The following is a 16,758-nucleotide window of genomic DNA, read 5'->3' as shown; positions in this document are numbered from 1 at the left end:
ATGTCCCAAACTTACAGTATTTTTTATGTCACGAGCGTGGTCACACTTAACGCTGATAGTTAAAAAATATAAGCGAACGCGAAACTAGTAAAGCAATGAAAGTGTGACAAAAAAACAAAGTGTTTTACAAAATAAAATACAACAAAAACTTGCATTTTGCATGTACATGACTCTGTGTCTGTGATTTACCCTCAAGGCCCGACAACGGCAACAAATAACATAAACAAATGTAAGAAGTGAAGTCACAAGACGACGACGCCAGAGCAGCAGCACTCAAGAATTTGCCGTAGGCAAATATGGGTACAAAAGAATCTAAACATGCTTGCATCAGTTACGAGGATGCAGTCAAACGTGGTAAGTGTTAACCTCGAATACACATAAGGACAGGTGCTATCTGAATTGCAGACAACAAAACATGGGGAAAATGGGTCATTCAAGTACTTAAGGCTCTAGAACAAAAACAATAATAATGGACACCAATACAGTTATAATTACACTATCGATTCCATTGTGGTTTCCACTATACTTCCATGCTTTTATTGTTGCACTTTTGTTGCTGGACACAGCTAATTCTTTCCCCTTTTTTGTCTTATTCTATTGTAATTTTTTGTGCGAATTTCAGCACTGAGTGTGTGTGTGAGAGTGTAACCGCTTGTATGTGTGTGTATGAGTATTTGCGTCGTCGCCAACAGTGACGTCACAATAGAAAAGCACAGCAACCGCGTTTTTCTCGCGGCGGGGGCAGGAATGTTGCCCTGAAACAAAGCAAAATTGCAGACAATGCATGCAATCAAACGAAAAAAGAAAACAGTTAATATTTATTGTTGTTTCTCTCTCATAATTTAGAATCTGATGTACACGCAATGACGTTTAAGTTTTTGTTGACTTCTCCAATTTTCTCTCGCTTTGCATTGGCATTCATCTCGCTACTGTTGTTGTTGTTCCTGTTATTCTTGTCGCAGTTGTCATTTTATGACCAGCAAAGAAAACGAACGTTACTGATAAGATGGCCCCGTCTACATATGTATATACTACCTGTACCTGTATGGCCATATTTGCTGGCCAGGTGCGGGTGTCCATTGTTGACGTTGTTGTTGTAGCTGCTGTTGTTGACACAAAGCTCTTCAAGACCGGTTTGTTTCTTGTGAAAACGTATGCGCGTCCAGTTCGGACCATTGTGGAAATGTTCCTTCCCCCAACATTCCCCTCTCTCTCTCTCTCTCTCTCATACACACACAGTCTCTGTTTGAAATGCACATCATAATGCAATGCAATGCAGAAATTTCTGTCAATACAGCAAAACAACAAGAAAATCAACAACAAAAACCAGCTATGAAATACCGTTGGTCGCGTGACGTCGCAAAGTAAATAATTCTTTGCAATCACAAAATTATTCCGTATTGCCTTTCATGCTCAATTTGTGATTATGAATTGCTGCCTATGTTTAACTCTCACCGACATCGCCACGCCCAGCAATTCAAGTCGCCCCTTCTCAGAACTCTATTAAAAATGTACTTTATTGTATATGTAGTTAATTGATTACGTGTATTACGTTTGGAGAGCGTTTTGTTTGCTTGGTTTTTGGTTCTGTTTACTGATTTTAACGTAGCGATTTATAATTACCTTAACGTTTGAGCACACACATAATGAGAAGGTATATGCATGACTCCCGACAGTATATATTTACATATACAGTTGGGATTTATATTTTATATATGACTAAGCACTTCTCAAATAACGAGTTTACACTTAATTCCAATTGAATGTGCGAAAAATTCTAATTATACGAATTATAAGTTATTCTCTTCCACGCTAAAAATAAAATTATATGTGAAAAGTATTCAGAGTTTATTGGTAAAGATAATATATTACTGATAAACAGCGAATAATGCAACGTATTATTACAATATTATTTATAATATATTTTTTTATCTACTATTCAAGCATTAAATTACCCAATAAGAATTCCTGCAATAGGCCATGAGTGAAGAGATAATTCACAATTCGTGCATGTCTCAATTTGCAAACTCTCTCGTAGAAAGTAAAAATTGTCTAAATATAAATTAGTTTAACAGTAATATTTGCGGCATATGGATTAACCCATTCATGTGTGTTCTATTTATAATTCAAGCGATATTAATCTGTTATTTAATTTTAACAGTTAGCGACGCCGAGCTGCGGCGTCTCAAAGATGCCTTCAAAAAATCAGCGGGCGTGGGTCGACTCTACCTCAGTCGCAATGCATTCCAGCAGGATGTGCTGTGCGAGGGAGTGCCTCCCAAGATTACGGACATGCTCTATGCTGCCTGTGGCGGCACACAGCGCGGCATATCCTTTAAGGACCTGCTGTGCGGCCTGGTGCTAATCACTCGTGGCACTCAGGAGGAGAAAACAAAGTAAGTAGATCCTAATAAACATATAATTGTTACAATAATAAATATGCTTATGCCATGAATAGATTTCTGTGGAACCTCTATTGCAATGACGCTGGCACCTACATTATCAAATCTGATTATGTGCGCAATGTGAGTCTGGCTCCATTCGAGAGCGTCTCCTTGTTTGCCCAAGGCGAACGTGTCAACTTTGAGCAGTTCCAGGACTGGATAGTCAAGCATCGCAATGCGACAGTCCTGTCGAAGTGGCTGCTTGCCGACAATTGTGTCAGCCTCACCTCCGAACTAGAGACGCCCACCTTCTATCAGAGTCTGGCCGGGGTTACGCATCTTGAGGAAAAGGTGAGCTATGTCAGATAATGGATGGTTAATTGCTAGATATTAAACAATGTATTATTGAAGCATTTACTAAATTTACCAATTTGTTGTAGGATATTGGTGACTTAGAGAAGGAGTTCTGGCGTTTGAAGAACACGTCGCAGAATGGCCAAATCGATTTACAATTTTTGGGACCGCTCATTAGTCCACCGATACCAAAGAATGCGCTGGCTGGTCTCTTTAATGCCTTTGATGAGAATCGTGATGGTCACATCGATTTCAAGGAGCTCTGCTGTGGCGTAAGTGCCGCCTGTCGTGGACCCGGTGTGGAGCGCACCCGCTGTAAGTGCTTCTGTAAACAGTGCTTACTCACTGGCACTGATCCATTTCTTTCCATCCGACAGTCTGCTTCAAGATCTTCGACGTAGATCGCGATGGTGTGCTCAATCACGAGGAGACGCTGCAAATGATCAACGTGCTGTTATTCGTTGCCAAGGAAAATCGAGATGCGCAGCAATTTAAGGACTTGACCAAGCAGCATGTGATCAGTGATCTGCTGGAGTTTGCCCAACGTAGAAGTCCAGATGGCACGCCCAGCACACTTACTCGAGACAATGTTTCGCTGACAGCAGAGGATTTCATGATATGGAACGTGCAGTGCGGTTTGCGGCTGATGCAGCCACTGCTAGACCTCATCTTCGAGCTGTGCCACATAGTGTTTGGTCTGTGGCCACAATGCAAGCATATGGAGTACGATATTGTGCGCGGCTGGTTGCAGCGCGAAGAGCGACGCCCCTATCGAGTTGGCCAGTTCTGGTATTTGATATCACGGGACTGGTGGCTCACCTGGATGCAGTACACACAGCACACGTCTCAAACGTGCGACTACTGCAAGCGGACTGCTAGCCAGCGCAGCGCTGTTGATGAAGCGCTCGTCTGTGACGAGAGCTTTAATACGCACAGCCTGGAGCAACACGATAGTTATTCACTGGGATCTGTATCCGGTAGCAGTGGAATCTCCGCCGGCCGGCACTGTGGTCAACACCGCCCGGGTCCCATTGATAATAACAATCTAATTACCACCAATCCCTATCGCAACGTACGCACTCTAACCGGCGAAGGCGGGCATCTGAAGCGCGATACGCCACTTGTACAAAATCACGACTTTGAGCTGGTGCCGAAGTCGCTATGGAAAGCGTTGAATCGTTGGTATGGCGACAATCTACCGCTTCCTCGACAGGTAAGCAGTCCATAGGTGTTCCTTTCTTGAGTTAAGCTCCATTTACTTTCTTGCAGGTGATACAACCACCAAATTCGGAGGTAGAGCTAGAGCTATATCCACTGAATCTGCGCATACTGCTGCACCAGATGCAGAGTGCGCCTAACGGCAGCGGCGCAGGCACACAAATCACCAGCTGGGGCTCAACAACTAGCGGTGGCTACGGTGTCTTGGCCTCTGGCGGCGGCTATGCGGCCATTGCAGCCAGCAGCGTGCCTCAGCCGCCCAAGCGTTATTTGGCGTATACGGCTGCATTTAGCAGGCTAGCCACAGTGCGTCAAGTGGGTGAGTTCCTGTGCGAACAGCTGCGCCTGAAGCCGGAGGATATACGACTGTGGCATGTGCCGCCGTCGAGCGCATCGCTGGATAATAGTGCCATACTGTTGGAGGAGGATACTATGTGCCTAAAAGAGCTGCTGATACGTGACAACGATCAGCTGCTGCTAGAGATACGTAACAAAGATCTTACCTGGCCCGAAGAGCTCAGCTCGCTGGCCAGCACGCAAAGCGGACAAGCTGGTGTCGGTCCTGGCGACCGGCGGCGTCTAACGCGCAGCTCCATCATGTCCGTGCACGCGCCAGGCGCCACCGGGCTGCATAATCTGGGCAACACCTGTTTCATGAATGCGGCACTCCAAGTGCTCTTCAACACCCAGCCACTGGCCCAATACTTTCATCGTCAGATGCATCGCTTCGAATTGAATGCAGCCAATAAGCTGGGCACACGAGGACAACTAGCCATGCGCTATGCGGAACTGCTCAAGGAGGTGTGGACGGCAACGACACGCTCTGTGGCTCCGCTAAAACTGCGCTTCTGTGTGAACAAACATGCGCCACAGTTTGCTGGCGGTGGGCAGCACGATTCGCAAGAGCTACTTGAATGGCTGCTCGATGCGCTGCACGAGGACCTAAATCGCGTGATGGAAAAACCGTATAGCGAGCTGAAGGACTCTGATGGTCGACCCGACAAGATTGTAGCGGCCGAGGCATGGGCCCAGCATCATGCACGTAATCAATCCATAATCATAGATCTGTTCTATGGACAGTTGAAGTCAAAGGTCAGCTGCCTGGGTTGCGGTCACGAGTCTGTGCGATTCGATCCATTCAGCTTGTTAAGTCTGCCCCTGCCCGTGGAGAACTACGTGTATTTGGAGGTGCTAGGTAAGTCGATTACAGCTTCCGTCTATAAATTCGATATCATTCCCTGTCCATATCTTTGCAGTAATTCTCTTGGATGGCAGTGTGCCAATTAAGTACGGCCTGCGGCTTAACTCTGAATGTAAGTACGGCGATTTAAAGCATAAGCTGGCCACGTTATGCCCACTGCAGCCAAGCCTCATGCTGGTTTGTGAGATCTGGAACTCGCAGATACGCCAGGTGGTTGGCGATGAGGAGAAGCTACGCACACAGAGCTCTAAAGATCTATACGTGTATCAATTGCCGGAACAAAGCAGCGTCAGAACGCGGTCCAATTCAGCGCTCAGCATGCACATTGAACAGGGTCTCAAAGACATTCAGCGCAGCTCTGGTAATTGAAGTGTAGTTCCCTATCATTAGAGTCCAGCTGACATGAATCTGTCCCTTGCAGCGCTCATTACAACACAGGACTCGCTGTCATCGCTTAGCACTCTACAGACATCGAATCGATCATCGTCACGTGCCATCTGCAATGGGCACATCAGTGATGGGCTGGACCCAGCTGGTCCTGATGGAGGCCATGAGCTAACCAAATACAGCAATCTTAACACCAACATCAGCAGCGGCAGCGTCGGCCACGTGCACGAACTGCAACCAGATGATGCCGGAAAGGTAAGCCGGTGCTTTGGAAAGAGAGAGTGCATGCCCCACAGTCTTTTTTGCTTCAAGGTATGGCTTCTAAACTATATTAACATACACGTATTTAATATGTTAGATTCATGGACCCGTTCGAGGGTTGCATTTAAAATGATATTTTGTAAAATTCCCCAATTGCCTAGGATAAACTCGCTCCAGCGACGAACCCCTGCAAAATGAAGATTATCAAGATTTTCAAACCAATATTCCGGCGTAACTGGCATTCATTTTCGCCCCCCTCCGTCTATTGTTGCAAAACATACTTAAATCGATATCAAACAAATCTATATATATTAAATACAAATATGTTAAAAGAACAGTTGCCGTTTCAGTTTCTGTTTGGTTTGTGGGCCACCTACCTAGTGTAATGTACAATAGACCGAACACCCATCCTTCCACGCCTGTCTAAACTTCTAATTGTTCTTTGATTTCGTATAAAACGCACTTATTCAACTAGTCTAAACCTCTGAGTATATATTCTCGTATTTTGTAGTTTATTGTTATTTCTATTCTCCTCCTAATACTAATACACACATACTTAATTTGTTGATGGCTGTAATCAAATACCTTTTGTACATTTTTGCTTTAAACTTTTTCTAATATAGACACTCACCAAGTAGCTTCTATCGTTACCGTTACCGTCCTTATCGTTATAGTTGCCACTATCGATTATTGTCACATCGAGTATGCAAAATTTATAATTTAACTGTACCCGTTCTTTTGTACATTTACCTTCGTCATCCAAGGTACACTTCATAGCTTTTCAATTGTATGCAGGGGTGATTCACTATAATTTATAATTCCAACTATTTATGATAAATCTTAATTTGCTAATGGTATTATTCATTTCGTAATTTATCACACTATTTGAGTGAAAACTTTTGTTAATTTCAATCTTGAACTTATTTCACAGATGATAATTAAATATGTCCTTCAATATAATTCTCATTTCTCTCGAATCATCTTATTCTGTACACATTGCAAATGCTATTCTACTCATTCCCACCACAGAAACCAACTACCAACTATGCCAACTAATGAATTCAAGTACAAATTTTAATCTTTGCTCTTATAAAGTATATAAATTATATATCAGCTAATTTTGAACACCCGCAATAAACCAATAATTTTCGATTATTGTAGATTTTTGAGCGTTTATCCTAGTTTATAAAATTATTGCCTTTAATCGAGTAGTAATTGTTAATTGTTTAAATTCCATGAGCTTTAAAATACACACACACACACACACAAACTCACTCACACACTTACATAAATGTAAGCTACGCACAACTAATGCAAACTTCCGGCCACCTTCATTGGCACATCCGACACAGGAGTCGCTAATCCTCAGCTGCAGCCCGGAGAACACATTTATGGACGATGCGGCCGCACAGCAGAAGCGGATCTCATCCACCAAGCTGCTGCACACGGAGAGCAACACCAGCTCAGTCTCGTATACTAATCACTCTGGCGAGAACTCCATGGAGAGTTCGATAACGGAGCCGATGCCCGTGGCGGAACTGGCTGCCAGTCGACATGGCAGCAACAGCGATGACGGTGCCTCCTACCGCACGACCAACGAGCAATCGAGTGGCCGGAGCACAGCTCATACTCTGGGCGTCAATAGCTTTGACCGTGACGCAGACGTTGATGATGATGATGCCGTTGATAACGATGACGATGACGATGCGGACGGGCAGATCGAGGGCGAGGAGCCGGATCAGCAAATAACCACTTCTCAGCCGGAAAGTACGAGCGGCAATCAAACCACCAGCGGCGTGTACTCGCGCCGCTCCTCGCAGCCCTACAAGGTGGGCAAATATCTTGTGGCTGTCCATCGCAAAATTACGCGCCACGACAGCTACTTCCTCTCCTACCACAAGACCCGGCCCAGCCTGTTTGGTGTGCCGCTGCTAATACCGAACTGTGATGGTGGCACCCACAAGGATCTGTACTGCGCCGTCTGGCAGCAAGTTAGCCGCCTGCTGAGTCCCCTACCAGCCACCACCGAACAAGCTAATCATGCTGCCGACTGGTAACTATGCTCACGTTTTCCCCATTAACGATTCTAAGACATCAATTCTCTGTTGCAGCGATGACAGCCTCGGCTATGATTTTCCCTTCACACTGCGCGCTGTTAAAGCGGACGGTCTCACCTGCGCAATTTGTCCTTGGTCAAGTTTCTGTCGCGGCTGCGAAATACGCTGCAACAATGACTATGTGCTTCAGGGCGCACTGCCCCCCATCAACTCTATGGCCAGTAGGTTACCATGAATCTGTAAAAGAACATTATTCTCCAGCTACTTATCCTTCTAGATAACGTAGGCACCCCACAAATGAACGCTAAATGCCCATCGCTACCAAATCTGGAGGCCAAACGTACAACGGAGTACACCACATCGCTATCCTACACACCAACCACAAAATATTTTGAAGACTTTACCATCGCCATCGACTGGGATCCAACTGCCTTGCATTTACGTTACCAGAGCACCTTGGAGCGCGTAAGTGAACCGACTTAAATGTGACTAGTATATGTATGTATATTTGTATATATCAATTGGTTCATTTTTAATCAGCTTTGGGTCGACCATGAGACCATTGCGATATGCCGGCGGGAGCAAGTGGAGCCCGTTGATTTGAATCATTGTTTGCGTGCCTTCACCTCCGAGGAGAAGTTGGAACAGTGGTACCACTGCAGCCACTGTAAAGGCAAGAAGCCAGCGACAAAGAAGTTACAAATATGGAAATTGCCCCCCATTTTGGTAAGCGATTCTACCTTCGGCTTTGGCAGAGCGAAACTGACTTATTCTTTCTTTTGTCCCTTCTGCTTAGATTGTCCATTTGAAGCGCTTCAATTGTGTCAACGGCAAGTGGGTAAAGTCCCAAAAGGTTGTGCACTTTCCCTTCGATGACTTTGACCCTACGCCCTATTTGGCGTCGGTGCCACAGGAGACCATACTGCGGCACAAGGAGCTGCTGGAGTTGAAGCGAGAATTGGCAAGCGCCAGCAATGACGTTCCTAGCGAGCTTGATGAAGTCGATGCCACCGACAAAGCAGGAGGAGATGTGCCTCCTCCAGCCGAAAAAGCAGAAGACGAAAAGGACGACACAACAAGGGAAACGCCGCTAGCCTCTGGGTGTGTGCTGCGCCAGAGCAAGTCGACCAATTCAGCCAGACGACAGCGGCTCATTTCCACGAGCCTCACAAAGACGCCTATTGTTGATGGCGAGTTCGAGGACTATCATCAGCACAAGCTGCACGCGGATGTTGATAAATTCGATCCCAAGTACAAGCTATACGCCGTAGTGGTAGGTCACACCAAACAATAGAATTATTGATGAGAATTAACAATTATGCCTTATTTTTACAGTCGCATTCTGGCATGCTGAATGGTGGTCACTACATTTCCTATGCATCAAACACAACTGGTTCCTGGTATTGTTACAATGATAGCTCCTGTCGCGAAATTTCGCAAAAGCCGAACATAGATCCGAGCGCTGCATATTTGCTATTCTATGAGCGCCAGGGTCTCGACTACGAGCCCTACCTGCCCAACATCGAGGGACGGCCGCTGCCCAACGTCGGCAACCTGCAGTTGGATGCGGATGAGTCGGAGAGAGAGAAACTATGCACAATATCATAAAATTGTATATTTCTATTGTTGCAAACTGCAGGAAGCGGTACTACAGGCTTAAGGCTACGATGGAGGTTCTTCAATCGCTTGTGTTTAATTTGGTATATAATCTAAGTGAGTGTGTCTTTGTGCGTGTGCGTGTACGTGAGTGTTTGTTTCTTTCTGTTTGTTATTTACTATTCTAAGCTGATTTGCTGTTCTACTTTAAGTTGCCCACAATGTCTAGTTTTAGATCCAAACAAGCTTGAAGTTTTTTGTTGGTTGGAGCAGTCGCACATTCGCGTTGCAAATGTGATTTTGTTTAATGTACCATATTCCATACCAATTGTACCATATAATGCTATATTTTATTATTATTATTATTATTATTGTATAACTATATGTGTAATTTCAAACTTAGTTCGCATATAATTATTGTTTTTGTCAGTCTATTATTAGATTATTTAATGGCGAAGTTGTTTGTTAAATTTGTTTAATATTATTTTTTTTTTATTATTATTCTTAATTTCTCTTTTGTTGTACTTCGTGTTATGTATTAGGCCAACAGAGCCCGCTTGTAATTAATTATAATTACTCGTATTTGTATATGCATATACAAACTATGTAATTCCATTTATTTGTAATTATTGTAAATATTGAAATGGAGAACGATATTGCGACAAAGAGATCGAAATGACCATGGTCGGTGAATTGCTCGTCAAATGTTGTCGAAACCTTGATATTAATTAGCAATATTTTATTAGACAGAGATGCTACGAATGAAACACCCAGAAATCGCACTCATTTCAATAATGAGCCCCACTCATATTTCAGCGATCTGTGTTGCGCTTATCAGAGGACTTCATTATGTTTAATAACATTGTATTTGAAATTTACAAATTGCATATATACATATACATATATATATATATATACACATACAAACTTAACTAATTTATACTTATACAATATTAATACACAGCAACAAAGTTACGAGTATCAAATCAAATAAAAGTCTGTCGCTTGAAAATTTTTGGTTTATTTTATACCCAAGGGCGGATGGACTTACCAATATGAGAATATGAATTAAAGTTAACCATATTTATCTTTTCATCTTGCTGAAAAGTCTCTCCAATAATATATTCAGCTACTATTTTAATCCCCATCTCCCAGCCCTTTATGAGTACAAAAAGAAAAACACGCCATATATCATTTTGGTTTGCAATGGAATCGGATTTATATATTGTATCGTATATGTAGCCATATAAAATTAATTCAAGTAGCAGGTAAATAAGCATTTAATATATTTGTCATTTTAGTAGTCAATCGGCCAGAAGCAGCCAAAATTTACTATTTATAGAATACGGTAAGTTGTGAGCGGTTGATTAATTTCATATCATTGCAAGTTTTTTTGATAAATATTTTAAGTGTATATTGGTTATGCGATTTGTTGTTTTTTTTTTTTTCTTTTAATATACGTAGCGTTAAATTCTTAGCTGAAGAGTAATTAATTTCCATGGAATTTGAATGCGTTTATGGTGCTCAGGTGCCGCCGGCGTTGTTGGACAGCTGCCCGGGCACTGAGAACTGTGGTCGAAAATTGGCAAAGTTCCCAGCTGGTCCCCCCGTGAATGCCGGCAAGGTGGTGCCCTGAAAGCCGGCCGGAAATTGTGCCATCAATTGAGCTGCAAAATTGACAAAAACAAATGGGTTAAAAGTTGCCCAAAAAGTATATATGGAGAGTTAGTGAAACCTACCCGCATTGGAGGCGTTGCCAGCGGTGGCAGCCAGACGCGATAAAATGGAACGCTCCGACATTTGCAAGCGCTGTGCTACTGGTGGTATGCGTGCCAGGGTGGCGGGCAAGCGCGAGACATCGCTCTTCATGTCGGACAGCAGCTCCTCCAGCTGGTTGAGCACCTTGTGCAGCACCGCATTGGCTGGCTTGTTGCCGGCCAGGGATTCCTTGCTCAGATGCTGGTGCGATTCAGCCAGGCATTCGACCTCGGCAAAACGTGCATTTAGCGACATAGCCGGATGGCTGGGATCCTGGGCGAGATTCAAAAATGCTGCACGTCGCAGCTGCTCTTCAATAACCAGCGCCTGCTCCAGCAGTTTGAAGCGTCGCGCCAAGAACTTGTTCTTAATCTCCAGGAAATTTCCCTTGCCCACGTCCATTTTGAATGGCTCATTGATAATGGCAAAACGTATATCGTTTTGAATGTCCTGCCAACGTCCATAGCCATGTGTGACAATGCCAGCCAGCAGCCAGTAGTCATGGCGACGATGCCAGATCTCGTATTCGCGGCCGGGCACAGCTGCCTTCTCTTCGTTCAACCACAAGGTGTGCAGTTCAGTGAAGCCTCCGTCGGCAATGTTGAACATAAATTTGCGCTTCAACACCTCGAGACTGTCCTCCACCAGCTTGCCGCCTGCTCCTGTGCCTGCGACAGCAGCACTCTTTTGATCCTTGGGCGAATTGGCATTGGCGCTGGCATTGGGCTTCTCCAGTTCGCCATCCTCTTTGACAATCATCACGTCATCGTCATCATCATCAATGATGTTCGTGGTGGTGGTGGTGGTGGTGCTGGCGCTGGTCGGATTAGTTGCCGGTTTCTCCTCGCTTGCCTTCTCTTTCTCCTTTTCTTTGTCATCGGTCTGCTCAGTCTTCGGCTCCTCCTTGGGCGTTGCCTCTGGCTGCTCTTTGCCCTCTTCTTTGGGCTCCACTTTAGGTGTTTCGCTCTTCACGCTTGCCTCACCAGACTTGGTCTCGGCTTCAGCCGACTCTTCAGCCTTCTCTTGCTTAACAGTCGCATCGACCGCCTTCTTATCCTCCTCAGCATCTGATTCCGACTTGGGCTCCTGTTTCTCAGGCGTTGCCTTCTCTACAGTTGCCTTATCTTCGCTCTTCTCTGAAGCAGGCGCTGGACTGGGAGCTGCGCTTGTCGCAGGAGTCGCACTGTTGCTGGTCGTTGCACTCTCTGCCGGCGGCTTGGCTGCAGCTGTTGCGGCAGCATCCACTGCGGCTGCCTCCTGCTTGCCAGCCGAGCGTACCGGCTCGCAAGGCTTGAGTATCAGCTCTGGCATGCTGTAGTAGCCATTGATGTGCTCGAACTCCTGCACCTTCTTGCGTATGAGCGACATGACGCCAATGCGCGTGAGTACATGCTGACGGGAGAGTCCCTCCCGGGGTACGCCATCCGCAAAGGTCTCCGCATTGTCGGCGCCCGGTTCGCACAGATGCCGCATGAAGAGCGAAACGTAAGCCTTGAAGTTACGTTCGGATTTGCCGCGCAAATCGCGCACCAGCCATTGTGAATTGAATGCATCCTGGGGCGGCATGCCGTAACGCATAATGGCATTGAGGAAGCTCTTCCTCTGCCTGGCATTGAAGCCCAGCACCTCAATGTTGCCGCCAACACGTGCCAGCAGTGGAGGCAGCGGGCGATCGTCGCGTCGCTCCAATCGTCGTTTGGCCTTTCGCTCGCCATTCTGCTCGTCAAAGTCGTCGTCGCCGCCATCCTCGTCGCTGCCGCCAGAGTATTCCGAGTTGTATTCGCTGCCATTGTCCTGCCAGTTGGTGTCGTCGCGTGAGGTGTCCGCCGCAACTACACCTCCATCGGTGTAGTTCACCTGCTTGCGCACACGCTTGCCCTTGCCCAGCGTGCGACCCACATCCTCCTGATGCTGCTCGTAGTGGTGACGCAGCAGCTTGACCCAGTAAGCGGGATCCGAGTTCTCGGCATCCTGCTTAATGATTTCGGTTTCCTCCTCTTCCTCCTCCTCCTTAGTAGCATAAGATGCCACCTTAAAGGAGGACAAATACTCATTCGCCCACGACTCCTTTTCCTCAATGCCGCGATTAGAACGATCGAGTAACTCGGCCACGGCCTTGTCATCATAATGGATGGCCTCCTCTTTGTCATCTTCCTTGAACAGATCCTCAGTGCCGAAGCGTAGAATATCGTCCAGCTCTTGTTTTGTGAAATTGGCTCCCTTGCCGCCCATGCCGGGACGTACCACCAGATGGGTCAACATCATCTTGCGTTTGGCCACCTGGGTGACGCGCTCCTCCACCGAATTACGTGTGACAAAGCGATAGATCATCACCTTGTTGGCCTGGCCAATACGATGGGCACGCGAGAAGGCCTGTATATCATTGTGGGGATTCCAATCGGAGTCATATATAATGACCGTATCGGCAGTGGCCAAGTTGATGCCCAAGCCGCCGGCGCGTGTACTCAGCAGAAAGACAAACTGCTGTGCTCCGGGCGCATTGAATCGATCGATGGCCTCCTGGCGGACGGTACCCGTAATGCTACCATCAATGCGCTCGTACTTGTATTGTTCGCCCTCGAGGAAATCCTCGAGTATGTCCAACATTTTTGTCATTTGAGAGAAAATCAGGACACGATGACCCTGTGCCTTCAGCTGCTTCAGCATTTTCGAGAGCAGCACCAGCTTGCCGGCTGCCTTGGTGAGTGAATTGATTTCATAGATGCCGCCCGCAGAGGTGGGCGCATCCTCGGAGCCCGATGGGAATAGATATGGATGATTGCAGCACTTCTTCAGATCCATCATGATGTTGATCAATGAGCAAGAGCCGCCGCCGCTCTTCGAGTTGAGTGCCTCATAGTTCTTGGTCAAGATGAACTTATAGAATTTCTTCTGCATGGCCGACAGCTCGACACGCACAATAAACTCGGACTTGGAGGGCATGTTCTTTAGCACATCTGTCTTGAGACGGCGCAGCATGTGCGGGCCCAACATCTCATGCAAACGCTTCACCTGCTCCTCCTTGGACACGTCCGCAAACTCGCCCTGGAACGCCTGCAAGTCGTTGAACTTTTCGCGGCTCAAGAAATTCAGCAAATGGAACAGCTCCTCCAAATTATTCTGCAATGGGGTTCCAGTGAGCAGCAGCTTGTAGGCAATCGAATAGCTGTTGAGAATGCGGAAGAACTTGCTCTGATTGCTCTTCAGGCGATGCGCCTCATCCACCACCAGCACTGCCCAGTCGATGCTGCCCAAGCAAGGTGCATCCATGGAGATCAGCTCGTAGCTGGTGAGCAGCACATTGAATTTGTATTGGGTGGTGCGCAGGCGCGAGACCTTTGTGCCCCGTATGGCGCCCTCCTCGAAGGTCAGCTCGTTCTCGCGTATCACGGCACGCGAATCCTTATCGCCGATGTATGTGATGCAATAGAAGTCGGGAGCCCAGAGCTCAAATTCACGCTCCCAGTTGACCAGTGTGGAGAGTGGCACGGCCACCAGGAATGGGCCACGGCAATGTCCCTCCTTGTAGAGTGAATAGAGAAACGTGACAGTCTGGATGGTCTTGCCCAGACCCATCTCATCGGCCAAAATGGTGTCGATACCCTGGCCCCAGCTGTAGCGCAACCAGTTAATGCCCTCAATCTGATAGGGATGCAGCTGCATGCCCGTATCCTCGAGGAACGCTGGCTGGCCCTCGTACTTCTTCTTCAAGTCCGTGGTTGGCTTCTCTGGCGGCGGTGTATAATGCTTAACGGGACGATCCTCATCATCGAGCTCCAGCTTATGCTTAGTCTTGCGACCCTTTTTACTCTTCTTGCTGCTGGAGCCGCGAGACTGCTCCGAGGTGCACACTGCACGCAGATCCTGATAGTAATCGATGGCCTGTCGTAGGCCGGGTATGTCATCGCCCTCCTCCTCCCAGGTGGACTTGTCGTAGGGCAGCTCACGCCACTTCACCAGATACATGGTGCTTCCGTCGCGTGCCGTGCGATGATTGATGACACGCTGCACAATCAACCACTCGGGCTTGACGCCATTCTTGTAGAATCGCTCCTCGAGGGCGGCCTCGTCGTCGTCGTCGTTGCCCTTCATGCCCACCTTGTCCTTGTGGCGCTGAATGCGCTTGAAACGGGTATCGGCCTCGTCCAATGATTCTTCAAATTTGGGCGGCTCCTCCATGTCATATTTGCGCTGGAACGAGCGTATCATCAGCGGATGATGGACGTCCAGCTGCACCTCAGAGACCCAGTCGCAGTGCCAGTATGACATGTTGTGCCACTTGATGAAGTACTCGCGGACACGGCTGCCCTGCTTGGCGTTCTTTGAGGTGGATGCCTCGCTGCTGCCTCGGCGCTGCACGGCCCAACGCCAGGTGATGATCTTCTCGGCCTTTCCGATCAATGGAGGGCAGCTGCAACGCGGACAGCGCCAATCGCCGTCCGGTATGGTGTCCAACGGCGGATTCAAACAGAACGTATGATATGCCGATGGGCAGGAGTCACAGCAGAGCAACTCGCCGCCATCTTTGCACACACGGCAAAACTCTTGATGCTCGTCGTCGTCCTCCTCCTCGGCTGCGCCGCCATCGGCCTCGCAGTGGGGACAGGACCATTTACCCTCTGGCGGTTCGTCCAGTTCCGGCTCCAGGCAGACCAAATGGTAGGCGCGTGGACAGGTGTCACAGAGAATAATTTCGCCGCCCTGTTGGCACACTTCGCAGTAATCCTGATGCTCATGTTCGCCATCTTCGCCCTCGGGGAAGTTCTTTGTCTTCTTTATTTTGTTCTTCTTCTTGAACTTGTTGCCAATCTTGGTTTTGGCCTTCTTACGCACAACTGGTGCTCCATCGTCCTGAGCCGCAGCTGCAGCATCCGCCTCTGCCGGTTGCTTAACTTTCTCCTTTTCTTTTTCCTTTTCATCGGCGCTATCGTCCGATTTCTGCAGCATGCGCTCAAACTCCAAGTCGGAATCACGTTCGGAGGCACCACTTGCATCGGGCTCCTCGTCGGAGCTGTCGCGCTTACGCTTGCCAAACTTGATCTTCAATGTGGGCACCTTGCCCGATGGTCGACGTCCCTTTTTATTGCTGCTACGTCCGCTGCGCTTGCGACGTGGCTTCTTCTCCTCCTCCTCTTCCTCTTCGTCCTCCTCCTCTTCGTAAATGTCATCGGGTTTCTCATTGCGCGATGAGCGCGACGAACGCGGCTCATCAGCTTCGGGCGCCGCAGCAGCTGCCTGCGCTTGACCGCCCTGTTGCTCCTGCTGTATATGCGGATTACTCTCGCAGAACTCACGCCACTTGGCAGCCACAAGCATCATCAGCTTGGGTGCAGCAATTTTCGGATTTTCCTTTTGCAATATGGGTCGCACATGATGCATGAATGCCCTGTATGTGGTCAGGCTCTGCAGCTCCTCCTCACTGTACTCGATCTCCACGTCGCACACACTGAACGCCGAGCAGACGTCTTCCACAGAAGGCATGCCTACAATATATATGCTTGATTAGTATAAATCAGCATACAGCTATATTAAATTACAACTC

The 16,758-nt window shown here is 47.3% G+C and overlaps 2 protein-coding genes across 3 annotated transcripts in view; one reads left to right on the top strand and one right to left on the bottom strand.

Annotated features, from left to right (window-relative positions):
- The first annotated feature begins 10 nt into the window (after positions 1 to 10).
- LOC6583063 (ubiquitin carboxyl-terminal hydrolase 32) lies at positions 11 to 10,385 on the top strand. Of its 2 annotated transcripts, none has more exons than XM_002008706.4 (14): positions 11 to 354; positions 2,162 to 2,396; positions 2,459 to 2,735; positions 2,825 to 3,053; positions 3,116 to 3,951; positions 4,008 to 5,151; positions 5,213 to 5,518; positions 5,579 to 5,799; positions 7,158 to 7,858; positions 7,917 to 8,083; positions 8,140 to 8,327; positions 8,403 to 8,588; positions 8,659 to 9,135; positions 9,198 to 10,385. In XM_002008706.4, exons 1-14 carry the CDS (start codon positions 297 to 299, stop codon positions 9,468 to 9,470), a joined length of 5,298 nt encoding a protein of 1,765 aa, XP_002008742.1. In that variant the 5' UTR covers positions 11 to 296; the 3' UTR covers positions 9,471 to 10,385. The 2 variants fall into 2 exon arrangements, with proteins under 2 accessions (XP_002008742.1, XP_015018205.1); XM_015162719.3 differs by having other exon boundaries at positions 5,579 to 5,856.
- Positions 10,386 to 10,652: 267 nt separating this feature from the next.
- The window catches only part of LOC6583062 (chromodomain-helicase-DNA-binding protein Mi-2 homolog), a 30,805-nt gene continuing 24,699 nt past the window's right edge, over positions 10,653 to 16,758 (bottom strand). Inside the window, exons 4-5 of the mRNA XM_002008705.4 lie at positions 11,198 to 16,699; positions 10,653 to 11,125 (exon numbers count right to left, since the gene is read on the bottom strand). Of these exons, the coding sequence (XP_002008741.2) occupies positions 10,983 to 11,125; positions 11,198 to 16,699 (5,645 nt within the window). The 3' untranslated portion in view covers positions 10,653 to 10,982. The remainder of the gene's footprint in view (positions 11,126 to 11,197; positions 16,700 to 16,758) is intronic.

The sequence above is a fragment of the Drosophila mojavensis genome, unplaced genomic scaffold (assembly GCF_018153725.1).
Source record: "Drosophila mojavensis isolate 15081-1352.22 unplaced genomic scaffold, ASM1815372v1 contig_74, whole genome shotgun sequence".
In the NCBI taxonomy this organism is placed as follows: domain Eukaryota; kingdom Metazoa; phylum Arthropoda; class Insecta; order Diptera; family Drosophilidae; genus Drosophila; species Drosophila mojavensis.
Note: the sequence above shows the minus strand (reverse complement) of the source record. Positions and strands in the feature narration are given on the sequence as shown.

What these genes read in the sequence shown, in the direction of transcription:
- LOC6583063 (XM_015162719.3), top strand. Translation starts at nt 297, where the DNA reads ATGGGTACAAAAGAATCTAAACATGCTTGCATCAGTTACGAGGATGCA. An exon ending in CGAGGATGCAGTCAAACGTG is followed by an intron (nt 355 to 2,161) that starts GTAAGTGTTAAC and finishes TAATTTTAACAG; the next exon opens with TTAGCGACGCCGAGCTGCGG. An exon ending in GGAAATTGCCCCCCATTTTG is followed by an intron (nt 8,589 to 8,658) that starts GTAAGCGATTCT and finishes CCTTCTGCTTAG; the next exon opens with ATTGTCCATTTGAAGCGCTT.